Source organism: Lates calcarifer, linkage group LG13 (assembly GCF_001640805.2).
Source record: "Lates calcarifer isolate ASB-BC8 linkage group LG13, TLL_Latcal_v3, whole genome shotgun sequence".
In the NCBI taxonomy this organism is placed as follows: domain Eukaryota; kingdom Metazoa; phylum Chordata; class Actinopteri; family Centropomidae; genus Lates; species Lates calcarifer.
The window spans coordinates 25,521,392-25,539,476 of record NC_066845.1 but is presented as its reverse complement, the minus strand read 5'-3'; the positions used below and the strand labels follow the sequence as shown (position 1 = coordinate 25,539,476).

Genomic DNA, 18,085 nt, shown 5'->3' with positions numbered 1-18,085 from the left:
ACCTGGACACCTCGAGTAGCTCACACAATCAAAGCAGGTCTGCTAAAATGGTTTTGGCTGAGCCATTATGGATAGGATTCATACAGAGACAGAGCTTTTTATTAAAGAGTAAGATCCTTTTAGTTTAACCAGAAACATTGTTTTTATCTCAACCAGACTCCATTGACAAAAACAGTGATTTAACCGAGCAGAAGACAGGAGCTGCTGAGACACTGCTGCCTCTGCCTGTTAGTCTGTTTGTATTACTGTGTGGTAACTGAAGTATCTGAATACTTCTTCCACCAGTGGAAGTCACACAATAACACAAACAAACCAACCAGTCAAGGCAGTGGTGTTCCAGCAGCTCCTGTGTTCTGCCTGGTAAAATTACAGTTTTTGTCAGTGGAGTCTGGTGGGGATTGATACACTCTTCTTGATCAATAATACACAGATTCCAGAGATCTTTGTCCCCTGTTTTGTTCCAAAATACCAGTCGGTGATGTTTTCATCTGCCGGACAACAACGCATGGTCCCGGCCAAACGTACATATATGAATAAACTGATGAAGAGGAATCCAGGAAGCTCACCAGAACAACTTATCCTCTGAATAGAGATTAAACATCTGCACTTCAGCTTTAAAATGTCCTCCTCATCCTCATCCACACACACCATCTTTATTTTTTTCTTCTTCTCTCCTGCTGTGGTCTCTCTGTCTTTGACACATCCTTCCTCCTCTTCCTCTCCCCCGACTCTGTGACTCTGATCTCTCGTCTGTCACTCAGGCTTAGGCTTACAAGGTTGTTCTGTCCACGGAGAGCAAAACAGCTTCCCTCATCCCTCTCTCTCTCTCTCTCTCTCTCTCTGGTTGTGTTTCTGTGTGTAACTTGCCGGTCTGTCTCTCTCTCTCGTTTCCCTGCAGCATGACAGCCAGTGGACTCCCTCGCCCTGTTCGCTGTGTGTTTGCTCCAGAGGGAGTGTATCCTGCAGCGCTCGCCCCTGCCCTCCTCTCAGCTGCCCCGGGGATCAGAGCCCGTTCACCCCAGCCGGGGAGTGCTGTCCCAGGTGTGGCCGCAGCGGAGGTGAGGATCACCTGCACAGTCAGATTTCAGATGTCTGTTTAAGGGCTACACATGCTTTGCATTTTTCGTCTATTAACCACAAACCTGTAGAGCTTTTTGTTTGGTTTCCTAACAGGCCTTTTATTTCAGTTTCAACCCTGTCCCACTGAAATTACCCTCATATACAGCTAAGCTGACCAGAGCTAGCTACTGCTAGCTAACACAGCACTTTTTACCAAACAAAAGAAAAGTTTCTAGCCTCACACTCCTTTGAATTAAAGTCATGTTACTTACAGACCAATAAATCTCCAAGGCAGAGGCGTGTCAAAATATCTAGTCCTGCAGTAAAATATCCACTTGTAGTGACTGCAGCATAATTAAACTACATTTAGTGGTTATGTTTAGACTCTCACAGCACTTGGTTGAGGTTAGGGAAAGATCATGATCTGGTTTAATACAGAAAACATTAACAGTGACTTAAAGTGATGGTTTGGATTATTTGAAGTGGGTTTATTTCCTGCAGTAGATTTGGTTCGGCGCCATGGCAGCAAAAAGGTACGGTTTTGTACCTCATACAGTCCCCCTTTAAGAAAAAATTTTTACGTTTGGCTGAGGTGAGAAAGTAAAATTAAAATGTGACACAGTGAAATGGAAATGCACTTAGTGAATAAATCATGATGCTCATGAAGCATGTGACTGAAAACATCCAGTGAAGCTTCTACTGACGAGATACAGGAAATAAACATAAAAGCCACATTTCAGTCGTGTTTTCGACATTTGAGCTTTGATTGCTGTTCTTTTAATTACAGTATCTCATTGTGTCCTCTTCCTCTGCACCTGCCTGAAGAATTACAGCCATTATTTATTTATTTCAACGAACCAGCTGAACCATGTTAATTCATTTTTTCTTTTGCTGAGTTCCTGGAATTTCCGAGTAAATTTATTATTTTTTTTTTGCCAGATTTAGAATTGAAACTCTGGCTATGGTGTGCGAGCGCAGCGCTTTTCAGATGCTGACTCTTAAACCTCAGGTGCAGATGCCTCCTTTAATGCATAAATTTCACAACTGACCTTGTTTGAAACAGAGGTACCATGCTATGCTAGCGCAGCTATTACCAAAACTAAAAGTTCCAGTACTCACATTCATGGATTAGTTTCGGTTCAAGTCTCTTCCGAGGATATAGGAAACCAGACTGACTGTGTTTGCCCAAACTGAGAGAGGTCATTGCTGGGAAATGTCTCATAAAAACTGTTTCATCCAGACCAGGAGAGACCTCAGGCTGCTGCTGCTAACTAACACCAGCTTCAGTTTTATTCCAGTGCCCTCCTCAAGGGCAGTTTTACTGTAGCTGGAGTCCTCACTTGTTGCTTGGTTACTGTGATTTGAGGAAAGGCGTGCAAGTAAACAAACAGCAGTGCAACATGCAGAAGAACTGCTGGGAGACAAAAGCTAAATCTTTAGTGTGTTTGTGCAGGAGCTGACAGTGCTGCAGAGTGCCTCAGGTTAGCTTCACTTCCTCCTCTCTCAGTCAACATCATCTCTGCTCCTGCTCTCGGTTCAGGTGGTTCTACCCTCTAATGGGTTTTTCTGATAATCTCTCCTCTGGCCTGACCACTCCAGACTGCATCAAACTTTATTTTTCTCCTTTTCCGATAAGTGAATTACTCCTTTTACTTTTTATTGTGTGACACAGAAGGCCGTGGAACTGAACAGCCTCCTTTGTGTTCGTCTGCATTATTTAACATCATTTATAAAAACTTGGGGAGTGACGAGATCTCGTGATATTAAAACATGACAATATTTCTTGTCGAGGTTAAAAGCTGTACCCAGCTTCAGCTAGCATGACTGACGAAATTAGCGTAGAAGATGCCCTCGCCACTTTTGTTTTTATTCTTTGTGTTCCTTTGGTGGAAAGGAGTTCAGTTAGAAGGTCACACACAGCTTCAGTTAGAAATTAGAAACTCATACTTAAACATTTCAAAATGTCAAAAAAAAAAATCATTTGTTTAGCCACTGAAGTTTTCTTAAAAATAGTGTAGATATAGTTTTTCTTAGTTGCTTTATGAAACCATGTTTATTTACTTCCAGAGGTTTTATTCTAATGCTCATCTGTCCACATGGAGCTGCAATAAAAAAGCAAACACAAGTAGTCACATATAAATTAAATGATGCAGCTGAATAAAGGATATTTTCAGGGTTGCAGTGATAATTAATACCATAGTAATACATAAGAGTTACAGCTTGTTGTGAGTATTGTGGTTGATCATGTAGTCACTTTTCGTCTCAGACAGGATGTCGTCGTGACAAACCCAGAGAGCACAGAGCAGCCGGAGCCGAGCTGAAAGGTTAATCTCGACTCTAATGATGTCTTGGAGCTGCTATGATGCATCCCGGCGGTTAGCAGCTAATTAGCAACCGCTTTTTTCCCCCCTCCTGACTGTAAATCAATGAGTGTGTGGGCAGCCGACGCTTGAACAGTCAGCTCATTACCTGACGCCTGTTTTAACTGTTGACTCATTCTGTGTTTATCTGTGTGTGTTTGTGTGTCAGAGTCTTGCTCCTGGCAGGGAGCTGTGTACAGGGACGGTGAGGAGTGGAAGCCCAGCCTCTGCTCCAGATGTGTCTGCAGCAACGGGGACGTCCAGTGTTCGGTGGCAGAGTGTCAGCAGGTGGCCTGCAAACCGGTGAGTTTCTCCGATTCTCTCCGCTCTGGTGTCAGGTAAATTCTGCCGGCTGAGAGCTGCATGCCCGTCAAGCAGAAACTGGATCGGGCTGACAGTGTCAGCACCCCGGCAGGAGAGACACTCCACGGTAGGATTTCATAACTGAGCTATGAACAAGACGCCAACTTTACGTCTGCTGCGTTTCCTTGCAAAATTACTATTGTTGCTGCAAAGTTCTGAAGTTGCAGTCACAGTTACGACTCTGCAGAGGGCTTTTAATTTGAAAAGACAGTCACAGGAAGTTGAATTAGTTGAACGCCCAAATCTGAGTCGACTGATAAAATTCTTAGTCGGGTTCAGCCCTAGAAGGAACAGTCTGACACAATTTCACAGTCATAGATGAAGACAATCAGTTTGATCTGATACATAATTGATTATCCGTGTCACAGGATGAGAGTAGAAGCCATCTATACAGAAACACAGGACAAAGATGACCTTGTTTTCCGTTCCACTGCATCCCTTACAGGAGGCTTTACAGCTGGATCACTCGGAGCAGTGTTTCATAAACACAGACTTGTTTTTATTCCTTTTTTCACTGGAGCATTATACATTATAATTAAGTGAAGTACGCTATAATAAATCCACAGAGGGACTGACTGAGGGAAGCACACAGGGGAGAAATTAACTCTCATTTTTCACTACCATCGTCTCAGCTGTTTGCCATAAAAATACACAACATACACAGTCCATAACTAGATGGCTCTGATGTTCTGTTGATCAGTTGAGTCTTATTTTCTAATCGATTAAGTCTTTTCAACCAAAAATGACAAATATTTTCTGGTTCCCAGCTTCTTCTTATTGCAATATTTAATATTTAATTGAATATGTATAGTTTTTGAGTGTTTATTTGGATAAAACAAGCAATTTAAGGACTTTATTTTGAGCTCTGGGGCACTGTGATTGCTGTTTTCCACTGTCTTTCTGATGTTTGAGCAACTTAACAACTAATCAGTCAATTTAGAAATCTAACTGATGATAAGAATAACTGTTAGTTGCAACCCTACGTCCAACAGCTCCAAAGATAGAAAGCTACCTGCCTGTCCTTCTAAGACTCAGCTAATGGCTGCTATAAAGAGAATCAATGTGTCCTTCTCTCTCTCTAAATATTTTCTGTCTTTACTATTTTATCATTTTTCCTCCCTACACAGCCTAAATAAACCTGATGTAGCGAGTTAGTGAGACAGGTTCGGAGTTGTTTGGAGTTGTTGGATGGTTTGTTTCACAGCAGTGCTCCACTGATTTCTCCATTTCCAGACTTTGTGCTAAGCTAGGTCAAACAGCCATCTCTCTGTGAGCCTCCAGCACAGAGATGAAACTGATATTGATCTTATCTAACTCCAGGTAAGATTGTTTTTAACCCAAAATGTCAGGCCGTCTAACAATATCACTGCAGCTTAGATTTACAACATTACAGGTAATAGAATGATATTGTCTCTCTCTCTCTCTCTCCTGGTCTCATTGGTTTCCTCTCTCCCCCCTCAGCAGGAGAACTTGGTGATTCAGCCAGGCCAGTGCTGTCCTCAGTGTGTGTCCAACCCCTGTCTGTCTGCTGGGAAACAGTACCAGGTGTGTAACCTCTATATGTGTGTGTTGGTATGAGTTGTATGTTTGTGTACTTCAGTGACCTGGTGTGTGTGTGTGTGTGTGTGTGTGTGTGTGTGTGTGTGTGTTGTGTTTCTCTGCACAAACTGACAGGAAAACTTTGATGTTGTTTGTATTTTGATACTGAGATGAAAGGAGTCCACGCTTTCTCCTCTCCTCCCCTCTTTCCTCTCTTCTCCTCACCCCATCTCTCCCCTCCTCTCTCCCTCCACCCCCCTCTCCTCTCCTCTGTCTTGTCTTCTCCTCTTCCCCCCTCTTCTCCCTCCTCTCCTCGTCTCCTCTAATCTCAGTTAGCATCACCTCATCTGCCCTGGTCTTACTTTCTCCTCTCCTCCATCCTCTCCTCTCCTCTCTTCTCTTCTCTCCTCTTTCTCCTCTCCTCCATCTTCTCCTCTCCTCTTCTCTCCTCTCCTCTCCTCTCCTCCATCCTCTCCTCTCCTCTCTTCTCTTCTCCTCTCCTCTTCTCTCCTCTCCTCTCCTCCATCCTCTCCTCTCCTCTCTTCTCTTCTCCTCTCCTCTTCTCTCCTCTCCTCTCCTCCATCCTCTCCTCTCCTCTCTTCTCTTCTCCTCTCCTCTTCTCTCCTCTCCTACCCTACCCTTTTCCTCCTCTCCTCTCTCCTCTCATTTCATCTCCTCCATCCTCTCCTCTCTCTCTTCTCTTCTCCCGTCTCTACTCTCCTCCCCCTCTCATCTTCTCCATCCTCACCCCCTGCTCCTCCCCTCTCCTCTCCTCTCTTCTCTCCTCCTCTCTCCCCTCCTCTCCTCTCTCCTCCCCTCCCCCTCCTCTCTAATCTCAGTCAGCATCACCTCATCTGCCCTCCTCTTGCTTTCTCCTGCTGTGTTTACAGTACACTCTCACGTACTCAACAGAACTCCCTCCATCTCTCTCTCACTGCCAAGTTTCCCCCTTTGATCACAGACTGTCCCATTCTGTCTAATGTGTGTTTGTATCTTCTCAGACACACACACACACACACACACACACTTCATTCATGTTTGCGTCCTCATGACTTCAGATGTGTGTTTTCTTCTTCGGTGGTGTCAGGAAATGTCAGGGATATCTCTGGTCGTGATTTATTAAAGAGAATGAATTATGTTGCCTCGACTCTGGTCTCAGATACACAACCTTTAAACTGGAACAGTGCACGTACGTAGCAGTGGTTATGTGTGTAAATGGGATGCAAAATATTAGGTACAGTTTACTTTTAGTTGTGTAATGTTTTGAATTTTATAAAGTTAAAAAGCAGTACACAGACACAGCAACTTAAACGTCGAACGGGGAAAGCGAACAACACCTAACTTACCTGTCAGAAGTGTACACAGCAGGGAGGACAGCACATTCCTCAGCAACTCATATATTATTTTTTTTGGATATCTTGCACCTGGTTTGCTGACATTTTGCTGTCCTTGCTGAAGTAAGATAAGATAAGATGGAACTTTATTTATCCCAGAGGAAACGCCTGTACCAGAGAGATGACAGCTCCGAAACGCAGTGACAAAATACAGCACGATAACAGAATAAAAGTTATGCACTTATTAACTAGCTGTTTATTAACATGCATGTTGGCTCTTTATTAGTCATTATAACACATTTATTATTAGTCATTATAACACATTTATTAATCCTTTATTCTGCATGAACGTATTCTACAAACAAAACACAAAACTGTTTAGTTTTTATTTCATTATGATCAAGACCTCACTTTGGGATAGGGAATATATTCTGATTTCATTTAGACTGTTCATGATTATTAGAGAGTATTAAATATAAGACAAATAAGTAAATAATAAATATAATGTTAAGTTGAGTGTATGAGTGTATAAAGTATTTTTGGGCCATTTTGAGCTTGATTATGACAGTAAACCTTAAAATGGTCAGCTTTTAAGAAACTGAAAACTGAGTCAGTGCAGAAGTTTTCAGAAACCCACATTAGTCAGACTCCTATAATCTCTGATAATTTGCATCCTTCAGACTCTTTTGATATTTTTAATTGAACATTTTAGTTTGAAAATGCAAAAAAAGAAAATAATCACTTGGTTTCAAAGGTTAGGTTTGTGTGTTTTTGTAGTTGTAGTGGTTCTTTGAGGAGCTGAGGGTTTGATGTTTTAAAACTCATGAAAATAGTTTTTCATTGAGGTGGACTAATTGTTTTGTGTGTATACAATCTATTTGACTGTATCTTGGTATATTACTGCATGTGTTCTTTATTTAAATGTGTGTAACATTCACATTAAACATGTTCAGAGCTGCTTGTTCAGACCTCTTCAGTCTGTTTGCTCAGGTGAAGGCAACGCTGTCTGAACTCTGCTTTTAAAGAGGTCTGTGCAGTTCATTATTACATTTTAATTGACATGTACGTTTCTTACAGGTTAGTGGTGTTCAAAGAGCCGTTCAGAGTGCTATACTGGGTTTTGATCTCCTTGATAAATGGCTGTAATAAATGTTATATCAGGGAAAAATATCATCTTGTGAAATAATGAAATAAACCTCCAGGCTTCAGTCAGTATTTCATCGAGCAGTTTAAGCTGAAAGAGGAAGTAAATTAGAAGTTAACCTGACAACTACAGGGAGATTACTCCAAATTAAAACAGAGGTTATACTGTATTTAAGGCCTGAAACAGATGTGGGACAACCTCGCCTCACTTTGGTGTCCTGATGAGATAAAGCAGGGATTTTCTCTGCTAGAAAACTGTATAAAGAAGTTGTGCTTTAAAAAAATAACCTGCCTTTCAAAATAAAAGACACAGATTAGGAAAATTTCTGGAGAAATTCTGATTATTCAGGGTAATCAGCTGCAAAAATTTGCCATCAAACATGCTGTCATAGTTCAAAAAATACAAGTCCTATCAGCAAAATTTCTTCACTGTGAGCTCCACAAGGCTTCAATAAAGACATTGATGTGTTATATGTTTACGTACTGTTTACAGTTTAGGCTCCATCACAGTTTTAAACACCCACCATCTCTGTTTTTAACTAGAACTTCAGAGCTCAGTTTAACATGGCAGCCTATGGGACTGTCGGTCAGCGCTCTCTGCACTTGGAGGCAATTTATGAAAAAACTGTGAGTCATGTTGCAATAAGAGTCACACTGAGTGAGAGAGGACAAATTTCTCTACATTTTTATACATAAAGTGTCTGTGTAGGTTTGAAATTGTGGGAAATAAAGAGGTTTGAATGAGATTTTTTGGAAAAAAAATTCAGAGGTGGCAGTTAGAGGGTGATGATGTCACACATTCTAACCCGGAACATTCCGCGCAATACACACCCATTATAAACTCTGAAACGGTTTAAAAAAAGCTAAAAAACATAAAACTTAAACTGCGATTTTGCAACAAAAAAAAGAATAGCTATCAAATTGTAGATTTAACACAAAAAAGTCTCAAGTCTTGTGAACCATTTAAAGTTTCAACCATGTTTCTGTGTGAAAGTATGATGAAATCATGTGGCTTAAAAGAGGAGTGGGTTTGATCATTTTCGCTTCGACTTCCCATTTGTTTTCAATGGGAAATATTTTGCAGTTTTTTGGGATTTACGTCATCGTGGTTACTAAAAACGTTATGTAATAATAAGAAGAAACGTACTGGATTATAATGTGTCCTCAAGCGCATAAATACATAAAACATCCCTTACTCGCTTTTTAGACGATGTAAGCTTTAAATAATTAACTTTATCTCATAAAGTACTTTAACAATTGATTATCAGACGTGTCATATATTAACTGCTGCTCTTGTTTTATTAATTCACGTCTTTGCTCTCATTTGTTTGAAAAGTTTTGAACTTAAAGAGAGTTTTGTTAACATCTGATAGCTGCTGTGTGTGTGTATGTGTGTGTGTCCGTGTGTGTATTTGTATGCTATTCACATTGCCTACTCTGAATCCCCACATGGAGAAGACGATGCTCATTGGATTCAAATAAGCTTTGAGTTTCCAGCACTTAGCCTGTGATTCACTGTGTATAGTGTGTAGTTGGAGATGGTCTAATTGTGTGTGTGTGTGTTTGTTTGTGTTTGTGTGTGTGCTTCTTGGCAGCATGGTGATCAGTGGCAGAAGAACGCCTGCACCACATGTGTGTGTGACCGGGGTCAGTCTAAATGCCACACACACACCTGTCGGCACATCACCTGTGAGAAGGTGGGTAGTCTCTCTCTCTCTCTATCTTTGTGGGGACATGTCATTCACATGATGCATACCCCAGCCCTAAAACCAAATCTTAACCTTGGGGTCCAGCATTTCAGACCCCACAAAGCTGTCTGACCCCGCAAGTATAGTGGCCTCCTGGTTTTCTGTCCCCACAGATACAGTAAAACAAGCCCACACACATGCATTTTATCCAGAATTCACCTCATGCATTTGTCTCTGTTCTGAAACTCTAATGGATGCTGAGACGTTTAACTATGCAAGACCTTGCAGACACACACACACACACACAGGCACCCACACACACACACAGACACACACAGGCACCCACACAGGCTGACATTTAATTGTTAATTGTATGCAAATTTCAGTTTGCACCTTCCATTCTGTGCTGGAGCTTAGTCAGAGTGGATCACACAACACAATCCAGACGCACAACACAACATTAAAGGACTACACACAGACAAACACACACTAATACCAGCACAAGTGACAAGTACTATAAAGTTTAAGTTGTAGTGCTGCTACACTGCAGTAAAAAATGGAAAAAATAACCCAGTGCAGTGCAGATTGTTAAACAATCAAATGCACAAAGAAAAGTTGTAAGTTCTGATTTTAAACTCATCAGAAACTTCAGCCCAGGCTCTAAACGCAGCCTCGCTGAGTTTGCTTCTGACTGGAGGCGACCAGCTGACTGAAGATCTAAAGGCCCAGCTCAGTTTATATTCTATAAGCATTTCTAAAATGTATTTTAGCCTTAAGCCACCAAGTAACTAGCAGCAGGACTTTAAAATCATTTCTATACCGGACTCAAGCCCAGTGTAAAGCTTTGACAATAGATACAATATGCTCCTGGTTGTTGGTTGATTTAGCAAACTTTACTGAAACAGAAGTAAAACTGGATTTGTTGGAGACTGTTTAAAGTGGAGGATTAATAGATATTTGATGCTCTAGTCAGTACTTGGGGCCAGCAGGATGGTGTGTGTGGGACTGAGTCAAATAAATGTTAATGTAAGAACACCTCATACAGTGCAACAGCCTGACTCATTTATGCATTTTTAATATTTTTTGGACGACAAAGGAGCCTCTGTGGCACAGAGGAGTAAGGTGTATCAGGCTAGAGTGGTGCAGGAATGAGGAGGTTAGCATCACCTCGCTTCCCTCGACAAAAAGCCGCTGGGATCTTTTATTGGCTTTTAGATTATTGCAGAAAATAAGAGAAATACAAGCCTAAATCCAATCTCCAGAAGTAAGAAGCTAATGTTAGGCTATAAACCAACTACACCACGGTCACATGACGTCATTCCTGCACCAATGTTTTAATAGATCAATTAATTGTCATTTTTGATCTTTTCATAGGATTTGTTGCCAGTTAAAAAATACAAATGGTCTAATCCTTTAAACTACTTCAGAAAAGACCATTTTCTCCTGTTAATCTACACAATTCAGCTCATTTCAGGTGTTTGTTGCACCACAAGAGGAAGGCAGCATAAAATCAATAAAGACACAATAAAGCAATAGAAGTCATTAAAGAGATATGATACAGCTGATAATAAAGAGTCTGTGTGATTAAAAAAAGAGATATTTTCAAGTTTATTGCTCGTTAAATAAAGACACTGAACTGAATGTGCTGGGACAAGGGAGGGATGTAAAACTCCTTAAATAGAGGATATGAAATCTGTTTTACCCCTGATTTCCCACACACTATTTCTGTCATATACTGAACACACAGAGCAGTCAAAGGCATATAGAGCTCAGACTGTATAAAACCTATAAAGAGGAAGAGGGAAACGCTTATCAGGGTTCCTGCTGCTGTGAAGCCAGAGAAACCTTTTTGAAGCACTTTGCTCTTTCACTCAAAGTTTCCACATCTTTTTTAAACTTTAACTTAAAGCAAAAATATGTATATATATTCTCAGCTTTGATTTGAGCACAGCTGAGGACGTTTTAACAGCTTATTCCCTCCCTCCACTGATGATAGCAGCCAAAAAAATAAAATAAAAAGAGAGAAATCCAGCACTGCAAAGAGAGGATCCCAGTGGGCTCAAAACCTCTAAACCACCACTCTGAAATAAGCCCAGTTAGCTAATAACTACCTGCTCTGTTCTGTGAATGAATGTCAGAATAAATGATTCACAAAATCAGGGACATGATTGGGAGAGACTTTGAATGCACCGCCTGAACTTTTGGTGGAGTTTTCTATAACGACGTAAACTGTCTGCTTCTCTGTGAGATTCAGACGTTACATCTGCAGTGTCAGGAAATCTACACCTCTCAGCGCTTTCAAATAAAGTCGCGAGAGCTTGTCTTGATGGTCCAAACTGTTTGTTGTGTTTTTGCCTTAATGATGCAACACAAACTCTCCCCTCCGTCCTCTTTATCTGTCACAAACACACACACACAAACGCAGCGTTTTTTTTTTTAAAGCTCCTCGGATTCTCTTTGTCTCGTCTCACAGTTTCAGTCTGTATCTGTGCTGCTTCTTCCTCTCCAGGGTCAGACCAAAGTGAAACGCCCCGGCCAGTGCTGCGACGAGTGCGCCGCCGCCAAGGGGAGCTGCCTGTACGAGGATGAGGTGCGTTACCATGGAGACATGTGGAACGGCACCGGCTGCGAGTTCTGCAGCTGCAACCGGGGTCAGGTGCTCTGTCAGAGGGCCGAGTGCGGTCGCGTCGAATGCCTACAGGTGAGCCAGAAAGACAAAAAAAAAAAAAAAAGAAAATCTGTTTTTGCAGATGTGAGTTTTAAACAAATAACTTTTCTTTTGTTAAATGGTTGTGGGCTGAGCCACAGAGCTGCAGTTTTTCTGTCTGAATTAACAGCAGGCGGTATTCACACCGACAGACTCTGCAAGAAAAAACGCAACCTCCTCATTTATTTCAATGAAGCCACTGCGGGAGCCCTGATGGAGAGGCTAGAACAAGAAAACAGTGTCCTGAGCAGATTACTCTGTAAAATCTGTTTCCATACTTGTAAAAGCCTCGTCTCATAGTGTTATTAACTACTCTGCTGTGTTTTTGTGTTTAATAAGCTGTCAAACCAACAAGTCCTGAAACCTATAAGACCATCATCAGTTATAGTCTGGTTAGGTTTAGAATAAGTGCTTCCATAAGTATAGAGACCCTTTGTTATTATAGTTACAATAATAAACTATGACCACTAGAAGCTCGAGACGACCTAAAGGTTGTTTTTTAAACTCATGGATGTATTATTCAGACTGGACTGACCCTTGTCTGTTTGCTCATTAGCCAAGTTCAAATCCTAATCCTTTCCATGGCATAAATATAATTTACTATATCTACATACCTGTCTTGTATTGTGGAAGGTTCAGGAAACAAGCAGCGTCTTTTTTACAAGCAGATATCAGGATGCCAAACATGTAATCATCCCGACTGCTGAAAATCAACATTTCCTAAGAATAAAGTGAGAAACTGCAAAGGCAGCTCAGCTTTTTAGCACTTTGTGATTGTTCACGGTGTGTTTCAATGAACTTTTAGGCTTTTTGTCTCTTTTTTAATCAACACAAGGGGAGACAGAACATTCAACAGGTTGAGTCCACCGCTCTGTTTGAATCCACAGCCTGAAGCTCTGTGTTTCCACTCATGTCGATCTGTGCATGTGTTTTATGATCGTCTTTCTTGCAGCATCATTGTTGCTTCCAGACAACACGAGCCTTCTTTTCCTGCCAGACCTCCCACCTGCTGAACCTTTTCCTCTCACCCCCCAAAAATGCAACGTGTCAGCTCCCAGAAATCCCATTTCCTGGCCTTCAGATGGACCACTAAAAAGTTAATGGGAGATGTCACGCTTAGTTTGTTCACAGTGTCTGACGTGCTGCAGAGAAATTTACCAGCTCAGGTCCGATGTAACGATCTTCATCGATATTTAGGGGGAAAACAAGGTTGGCCGGAGCAGGGAGAAGGCGGTCGGCTGCTTCCATCACAGATAATTCACTCAGTGAAGATGAAGTGGACTGAAAGACGACACGAAACCCTGATGATCTGTGTGGAAACTTGTGCTAGAGACACAGAAAACTGCGACTCAGCGTAGAAACACCCTCAGACGAATACAACAGAGGCATCAGTAGTAGCCTTCATGTGAAGACATGCTCATCAGACCTGGCCCAGTTAGGAATGTAGGACATTGGTGGGAGGATGTTTTTGTGTGGGACAAAACAAACAAAGGATTTGTTAAGGTTATTAGCCATAGCTAAAATGACCCATTTTTCTGACGCCGCGTCGTCTCAACACCTCATCCAGTGTTTTCCTATGTCAAGCCGATTTAATAATATTGCTTTAATATCCCCTGCCACGACCAAATAAGCCCTCATTAATCACGCTGTACGCTGATAATTACAGCTGGTAAGTGTCATTAGCCGTAAGTAGCATAACTGGCGTCCGTCCAGCTCTGAATGGAACAAGGTCACTCTGCTAAGAAGATCAGAGCCGTGCAGGTTTCACCCTGTGTGAGCCGGTGTGCAAAACTATTAAGACAAGGTTATGGGTTTAATGACAAGTGTGGGTCAACAGGCAGAGAAAGGCACAGGGGTACAGTTACAGTAGGAGGGTTTATGGTTCCTTATGATGCCACCTGCACTAATAATGAATCATAATGGAGCTTTAAGGAATTCTGAGCATCAGGAAATTCCATTAGTGGCAAATTAACATTGTGATGTGCAAAGCTTATAACTTCTTTTGTAATTTCTATCAAAGTTTTTCAGGTCTTATTTTGGGTCTGTTTCTTAGCTGGAAAATGAAATATGGTTTATTGTTACAGGTTCAACTAGAAATCATGCATTGAACCATTAAAACTGAAGATTGTTGACAGATATTTGTCGAACATGATGATATTACTTAGCATTTAAAATAAATAATCAACCACAGTCTTTGTGGCTCTGTCAACAGCTCTTGCAGCTGCTCTGTCTTTTTTTCCCTGTAGATTTAAATAGAAAATCTCTATATGAAATGTAACTTCGTGAGAAAATCAAATGAAATTTGATATATTTTTCTGTTTTTTAGGGATCAGAACTCGCTCAGCTGCCGGGGAAATGCTGCCTGGAGTGCTCCTCCGTGAAACCTTCCTGTGTGTACGAGGGGAAATCCTACAAGGTACTAACATCGTGGATCTTGATTTGTTACTTTGAGCCAGGTTTGCACATAAACATGAGAGGAAAAACTGCAAGAATCCAAGCTGAGTGGGTGAGACAAAGACACTACAGGGCTTCTGTAAACTCCCTATTCTCAGAAGAAAAAAGAAAGTAAGTGGCATAAAGTCTCACTGCAGAGGAGGCTGCTACACAAACAACCAAATACATCAATATTAAGATGGATATAAATACATAAATACACACTCTAAACACTGATAATTAAAGTTGCAGTGAGGCAGACTAAATGTTTGTTTTTGGACAGAGCTATCAAACTACTTTGGATGTAGCCTGTAACAAGAATCTCCTTCTTTATTATTCTGGCCCCCATCCTTTAGAGTGTAGTCAGCTTCATTATTTATAGGCCAGCTCTGGAAACCCAGAATGCAAAGGCTTTAATTTTTAACATTTTCCGCCTTGGGGGAAATGCTCGTGAAATGCTGCAGGATGGTCAGCCACGGCCGAGGCTCGGAGCAAGTGCAGAGAGAGATATACTATCCTTTTGGAAAAGATATTTCTTTGTCTGCCTGAGGAATTCATCTTGCTGGTAGTAAACACAAACACGTAGGTGCTGCATACTTATTACACACCTACACATCAGTACATCAGTGTTACAGCTTTAGGAGACGCTTGTCTGAAAGTTTAAAGCAACAGTTTTGTGTCTAGATGATTACTGGCTCTTAGAATAACAATGACACTTGATTTAAAGGCACTTTAGCAGGTTTATAATATAATATTTATAATAAACTGAAACTTATTTTATAAGTTTTATAAGTTTTTATTTATATTTTATAAGAAACCACAAAAAAAAACAAGCTGTTTTCCAATTTTCGTTTTGGAAGAATGAAATCGGAAAAAAGACAACTACTATTTTTTTCTTCTTGTTTTATGTTATCACAGGGAAAATGAGAAATTATTTTTATTTTGCCACAGAAGTCACCTAATGAACAAGAGCACAGGATCCCAAGCTAGAACAGTCCAGCTATGGCTAATAAAGCTAAGCTTAGCTAGCTATCTTCACCCAGCTAAATAGATGAGTAAGAAACACCCTGATATGAACCTGCATCTTTTTCTGTGCTGCCTAAAACCATTGAAAATAGCTAGCTAAGTTCATCTAAGTATATAAGTACTAAACTCCATTAAAGTCACTCTCTCTTGTTCTTGAATGCATCATCTTTTTCAGTGCGAGTGGCAAATCCACATGTTCTGTCCTGAGGCACTAATGTGTGCAAATAAATTCATGTTTACTCACGTTTTACTGAGAATCACATCGTCTATGACATAAATATATATTAAAAAGAATAATTAATATCTATATTTTTTTTTATTATCTGCTAGAAAACAGTTTGGAAGTAGACTTGTTGGTGTGTCTCTTCAGTTAGGAAAGCCTCCGTCAGTTCAGTCATGTTTAGATCAGCTCAGGGAATCTGGAGGACGATGGCAGATATAAGGTGTTTGCTTCTCTTACGCAACTGCACAGACGAGCGGCTACGTCCTGATGAGATAACAGACGCTGAAGGTTTCCAGCTTCTGTCCTCCGTCACTCAGGGCCGCTGGTTTTGTGCTGAGCCTTGGATTCAAGTGGTTTGTGAATGGGAGCCCTGCTATTAAAAACCTCTGAAATCGTGACACTCTGAAAAGTTTTGATTTTGTCCTGTGATCAGAAGTGTCTGTCCTTGTCTGCGAGCTGTGACCTGACACCAGATTATTCAGGAAAAAAGTCGGATTTAAAGGATTCAGAAAACTTTTCTGCGTTGAATCCATTTTTGTGACTGATGCTCCTGCTCCCATTTGACTAAACATCTGTCCTCGGTGGGTTTCTGTCTCTTCACTCTCTCTCTGCTTTGAAAACGTATATAAACGTTGTGACTGTGAGGCTTCTTTTTAAAACTGCAGCTTATTAGCATTCAGCTCAGTGCCTGGTCTTTGTGGCTTCCTTTTTTTTAATTGTGATTCAGCTTCTTCAAAGTTAAACTCCTCTGTTGTTGGTGTTTTCAACTGTCTGTCCATCCTCTGTAAACGTCTCTGCCACCGTTTCACTTTGTGCATAATAAGAACTTAAACCTCTGCAGGTTTAATCAGCTGTTTTCCTCTCTCTCCACTTCCCCCCCTGTGTTTTCAGGACATGGCTCAGTGGTCTGATGGCAGCTGCCGCGAGTGCGAATGCCGTGATGCCCGGGTGACTTGTTATCTGCGGTCATGCCCCAGCTGCCCGCCCGGCACCCTGGCTGTCACCCAGGAGGGCCGATGCTGCCCAGAGTGCCACCAAGGTAAGTCGCTGCTAAAAGGACGCTGGCTGCTGCTGTTTCAAACCCTGTCTTTGACAACGCACATCACACAGGTCTCGCTCTGTCGGCGTCTGTCGGTGACTTTGACAGGTTAAGGTCTCTCCTTCGTTTAACACAGGTCTGTTTTTAAAGTCTGCTCATTTTAGATGAATATTTTTTTTTCTTTTGAAGCAGCTTCACAAACCTGTGATATTTAGCACATTTAGTTTTAATTTGTTCGCAGGTATCCCTCAAATTTCATTATATGTTCAGCTTCACCTACACAAAAAATGTGTTCAGAGCCATAAAAGTATGACTCAGTAGTGAACAAGTACGTGAATGTGACACTGAATCTATCGTTTTTTTGTAGCTACATTGTGTTTTCCACTTCTGCGGCTGCAGAAATTGGTCTCTCTGCCTCTTCTTTGATTGATTTTCTCGCTGTATGATTGCTGATTGCTGGAGCAGAATTAGGGTTTGAAGAAACAAGTTGTTCTCACTCTTTGATTCTGTGGGATTGACACTATAAAACTCTGTGGATTGAATTTATCTGTACATCTCCACCTGTTGTGTATCAGCAGCTATTAGAATACAAAAAATAAAGCAACACACATGTATAAAATGTGAAATATACTTCACAAATACGTGTGTTTTGTTTCAGTTTGGGTATTTCTGCTCAGATTCTTTCATTTAAAGCCACTGTGAACAAAGAAGGAAGTTATCAGTTTATCATTAAAGTAAATCAGAAACAAGCATCCTCCTACTAAAAGGTTCTGTTCGTAAAAATCCAAAAATCTTTGTCACACCTTAAGTGAACTGCTTGGAGTCGGTTTGTAACGGCAGTGGACTCCACTCCGAAGCTAACGATAGGGAATTGCTGGTGTTGCAGTGTCGCAGTCTTCAGGGTATTACAGACAACGGGGAATGAATCTTTGTTTTATATCACACTACAATAAAAAAAAGCAATTATTACACGTTCTTATCTTTAAACAGCAACAAAGGCACAAGCTGCTAATGTTGGAGAAGCTCAGGTGTGAATGGGTGTATCTGCTCAAAGGTGCTGCTGGTATATAAATAATCTTTAATTATGTGCTAAAAATACAGAATATGTAAATGAGAAGCTGGTTGGATGAATAAAGCAGAGAGTGGGAGGGAGCCTCATAAACAGAGAGAC

The 18,085-nt window shown here is 41.1% G+C and overlaps 1 protein-coding gene across 2 annotated transcripts in view; it reads left to right on the top strand.

Annotated features, from left to right (window-relative positions):
- fras1 (Fraser extracellular matrix complex subunit 1) overlaps positions 1–18,085 on the top strand; it is a 222,655-nt gene that overhangs the window by 79,030 nt on the left and 125,540 nt on the right. For both annotated transcript variants that reach the window (XR_001960653.2, XM_018673668.2), the window contains exons 5-11: positions 899–1,058; positions 3,589–3,722; positions 5,244–5,327; positions 9,394–9,495; positions 11,996–12,187; positions 14,520–14,609; positions 16,767–16,914. Coding sequence is in view for 1 of the 2 variants with exons in the window: in XM_018673668.2 (XP_018529184.1) it covers positions 899–1,058; positions 3,589–3,722; positions 5,244–5,327; positions 9,394–9,495; positions 11,996–12,187; positions 14,520–14,609; positions 16,767–16,914 (910 nt within the window). In the remaining variant the exon portion in view is untranslated. The remainder of the gene's footprint in view (positions 1–898; positions 1,059–3,588; positions 3,723–5,243; positions 5,328–9,393; positions 9,496–11,995; positions 12,188–14,519; positions 14,610–16,766; positions 16,915–18,085) is intronic.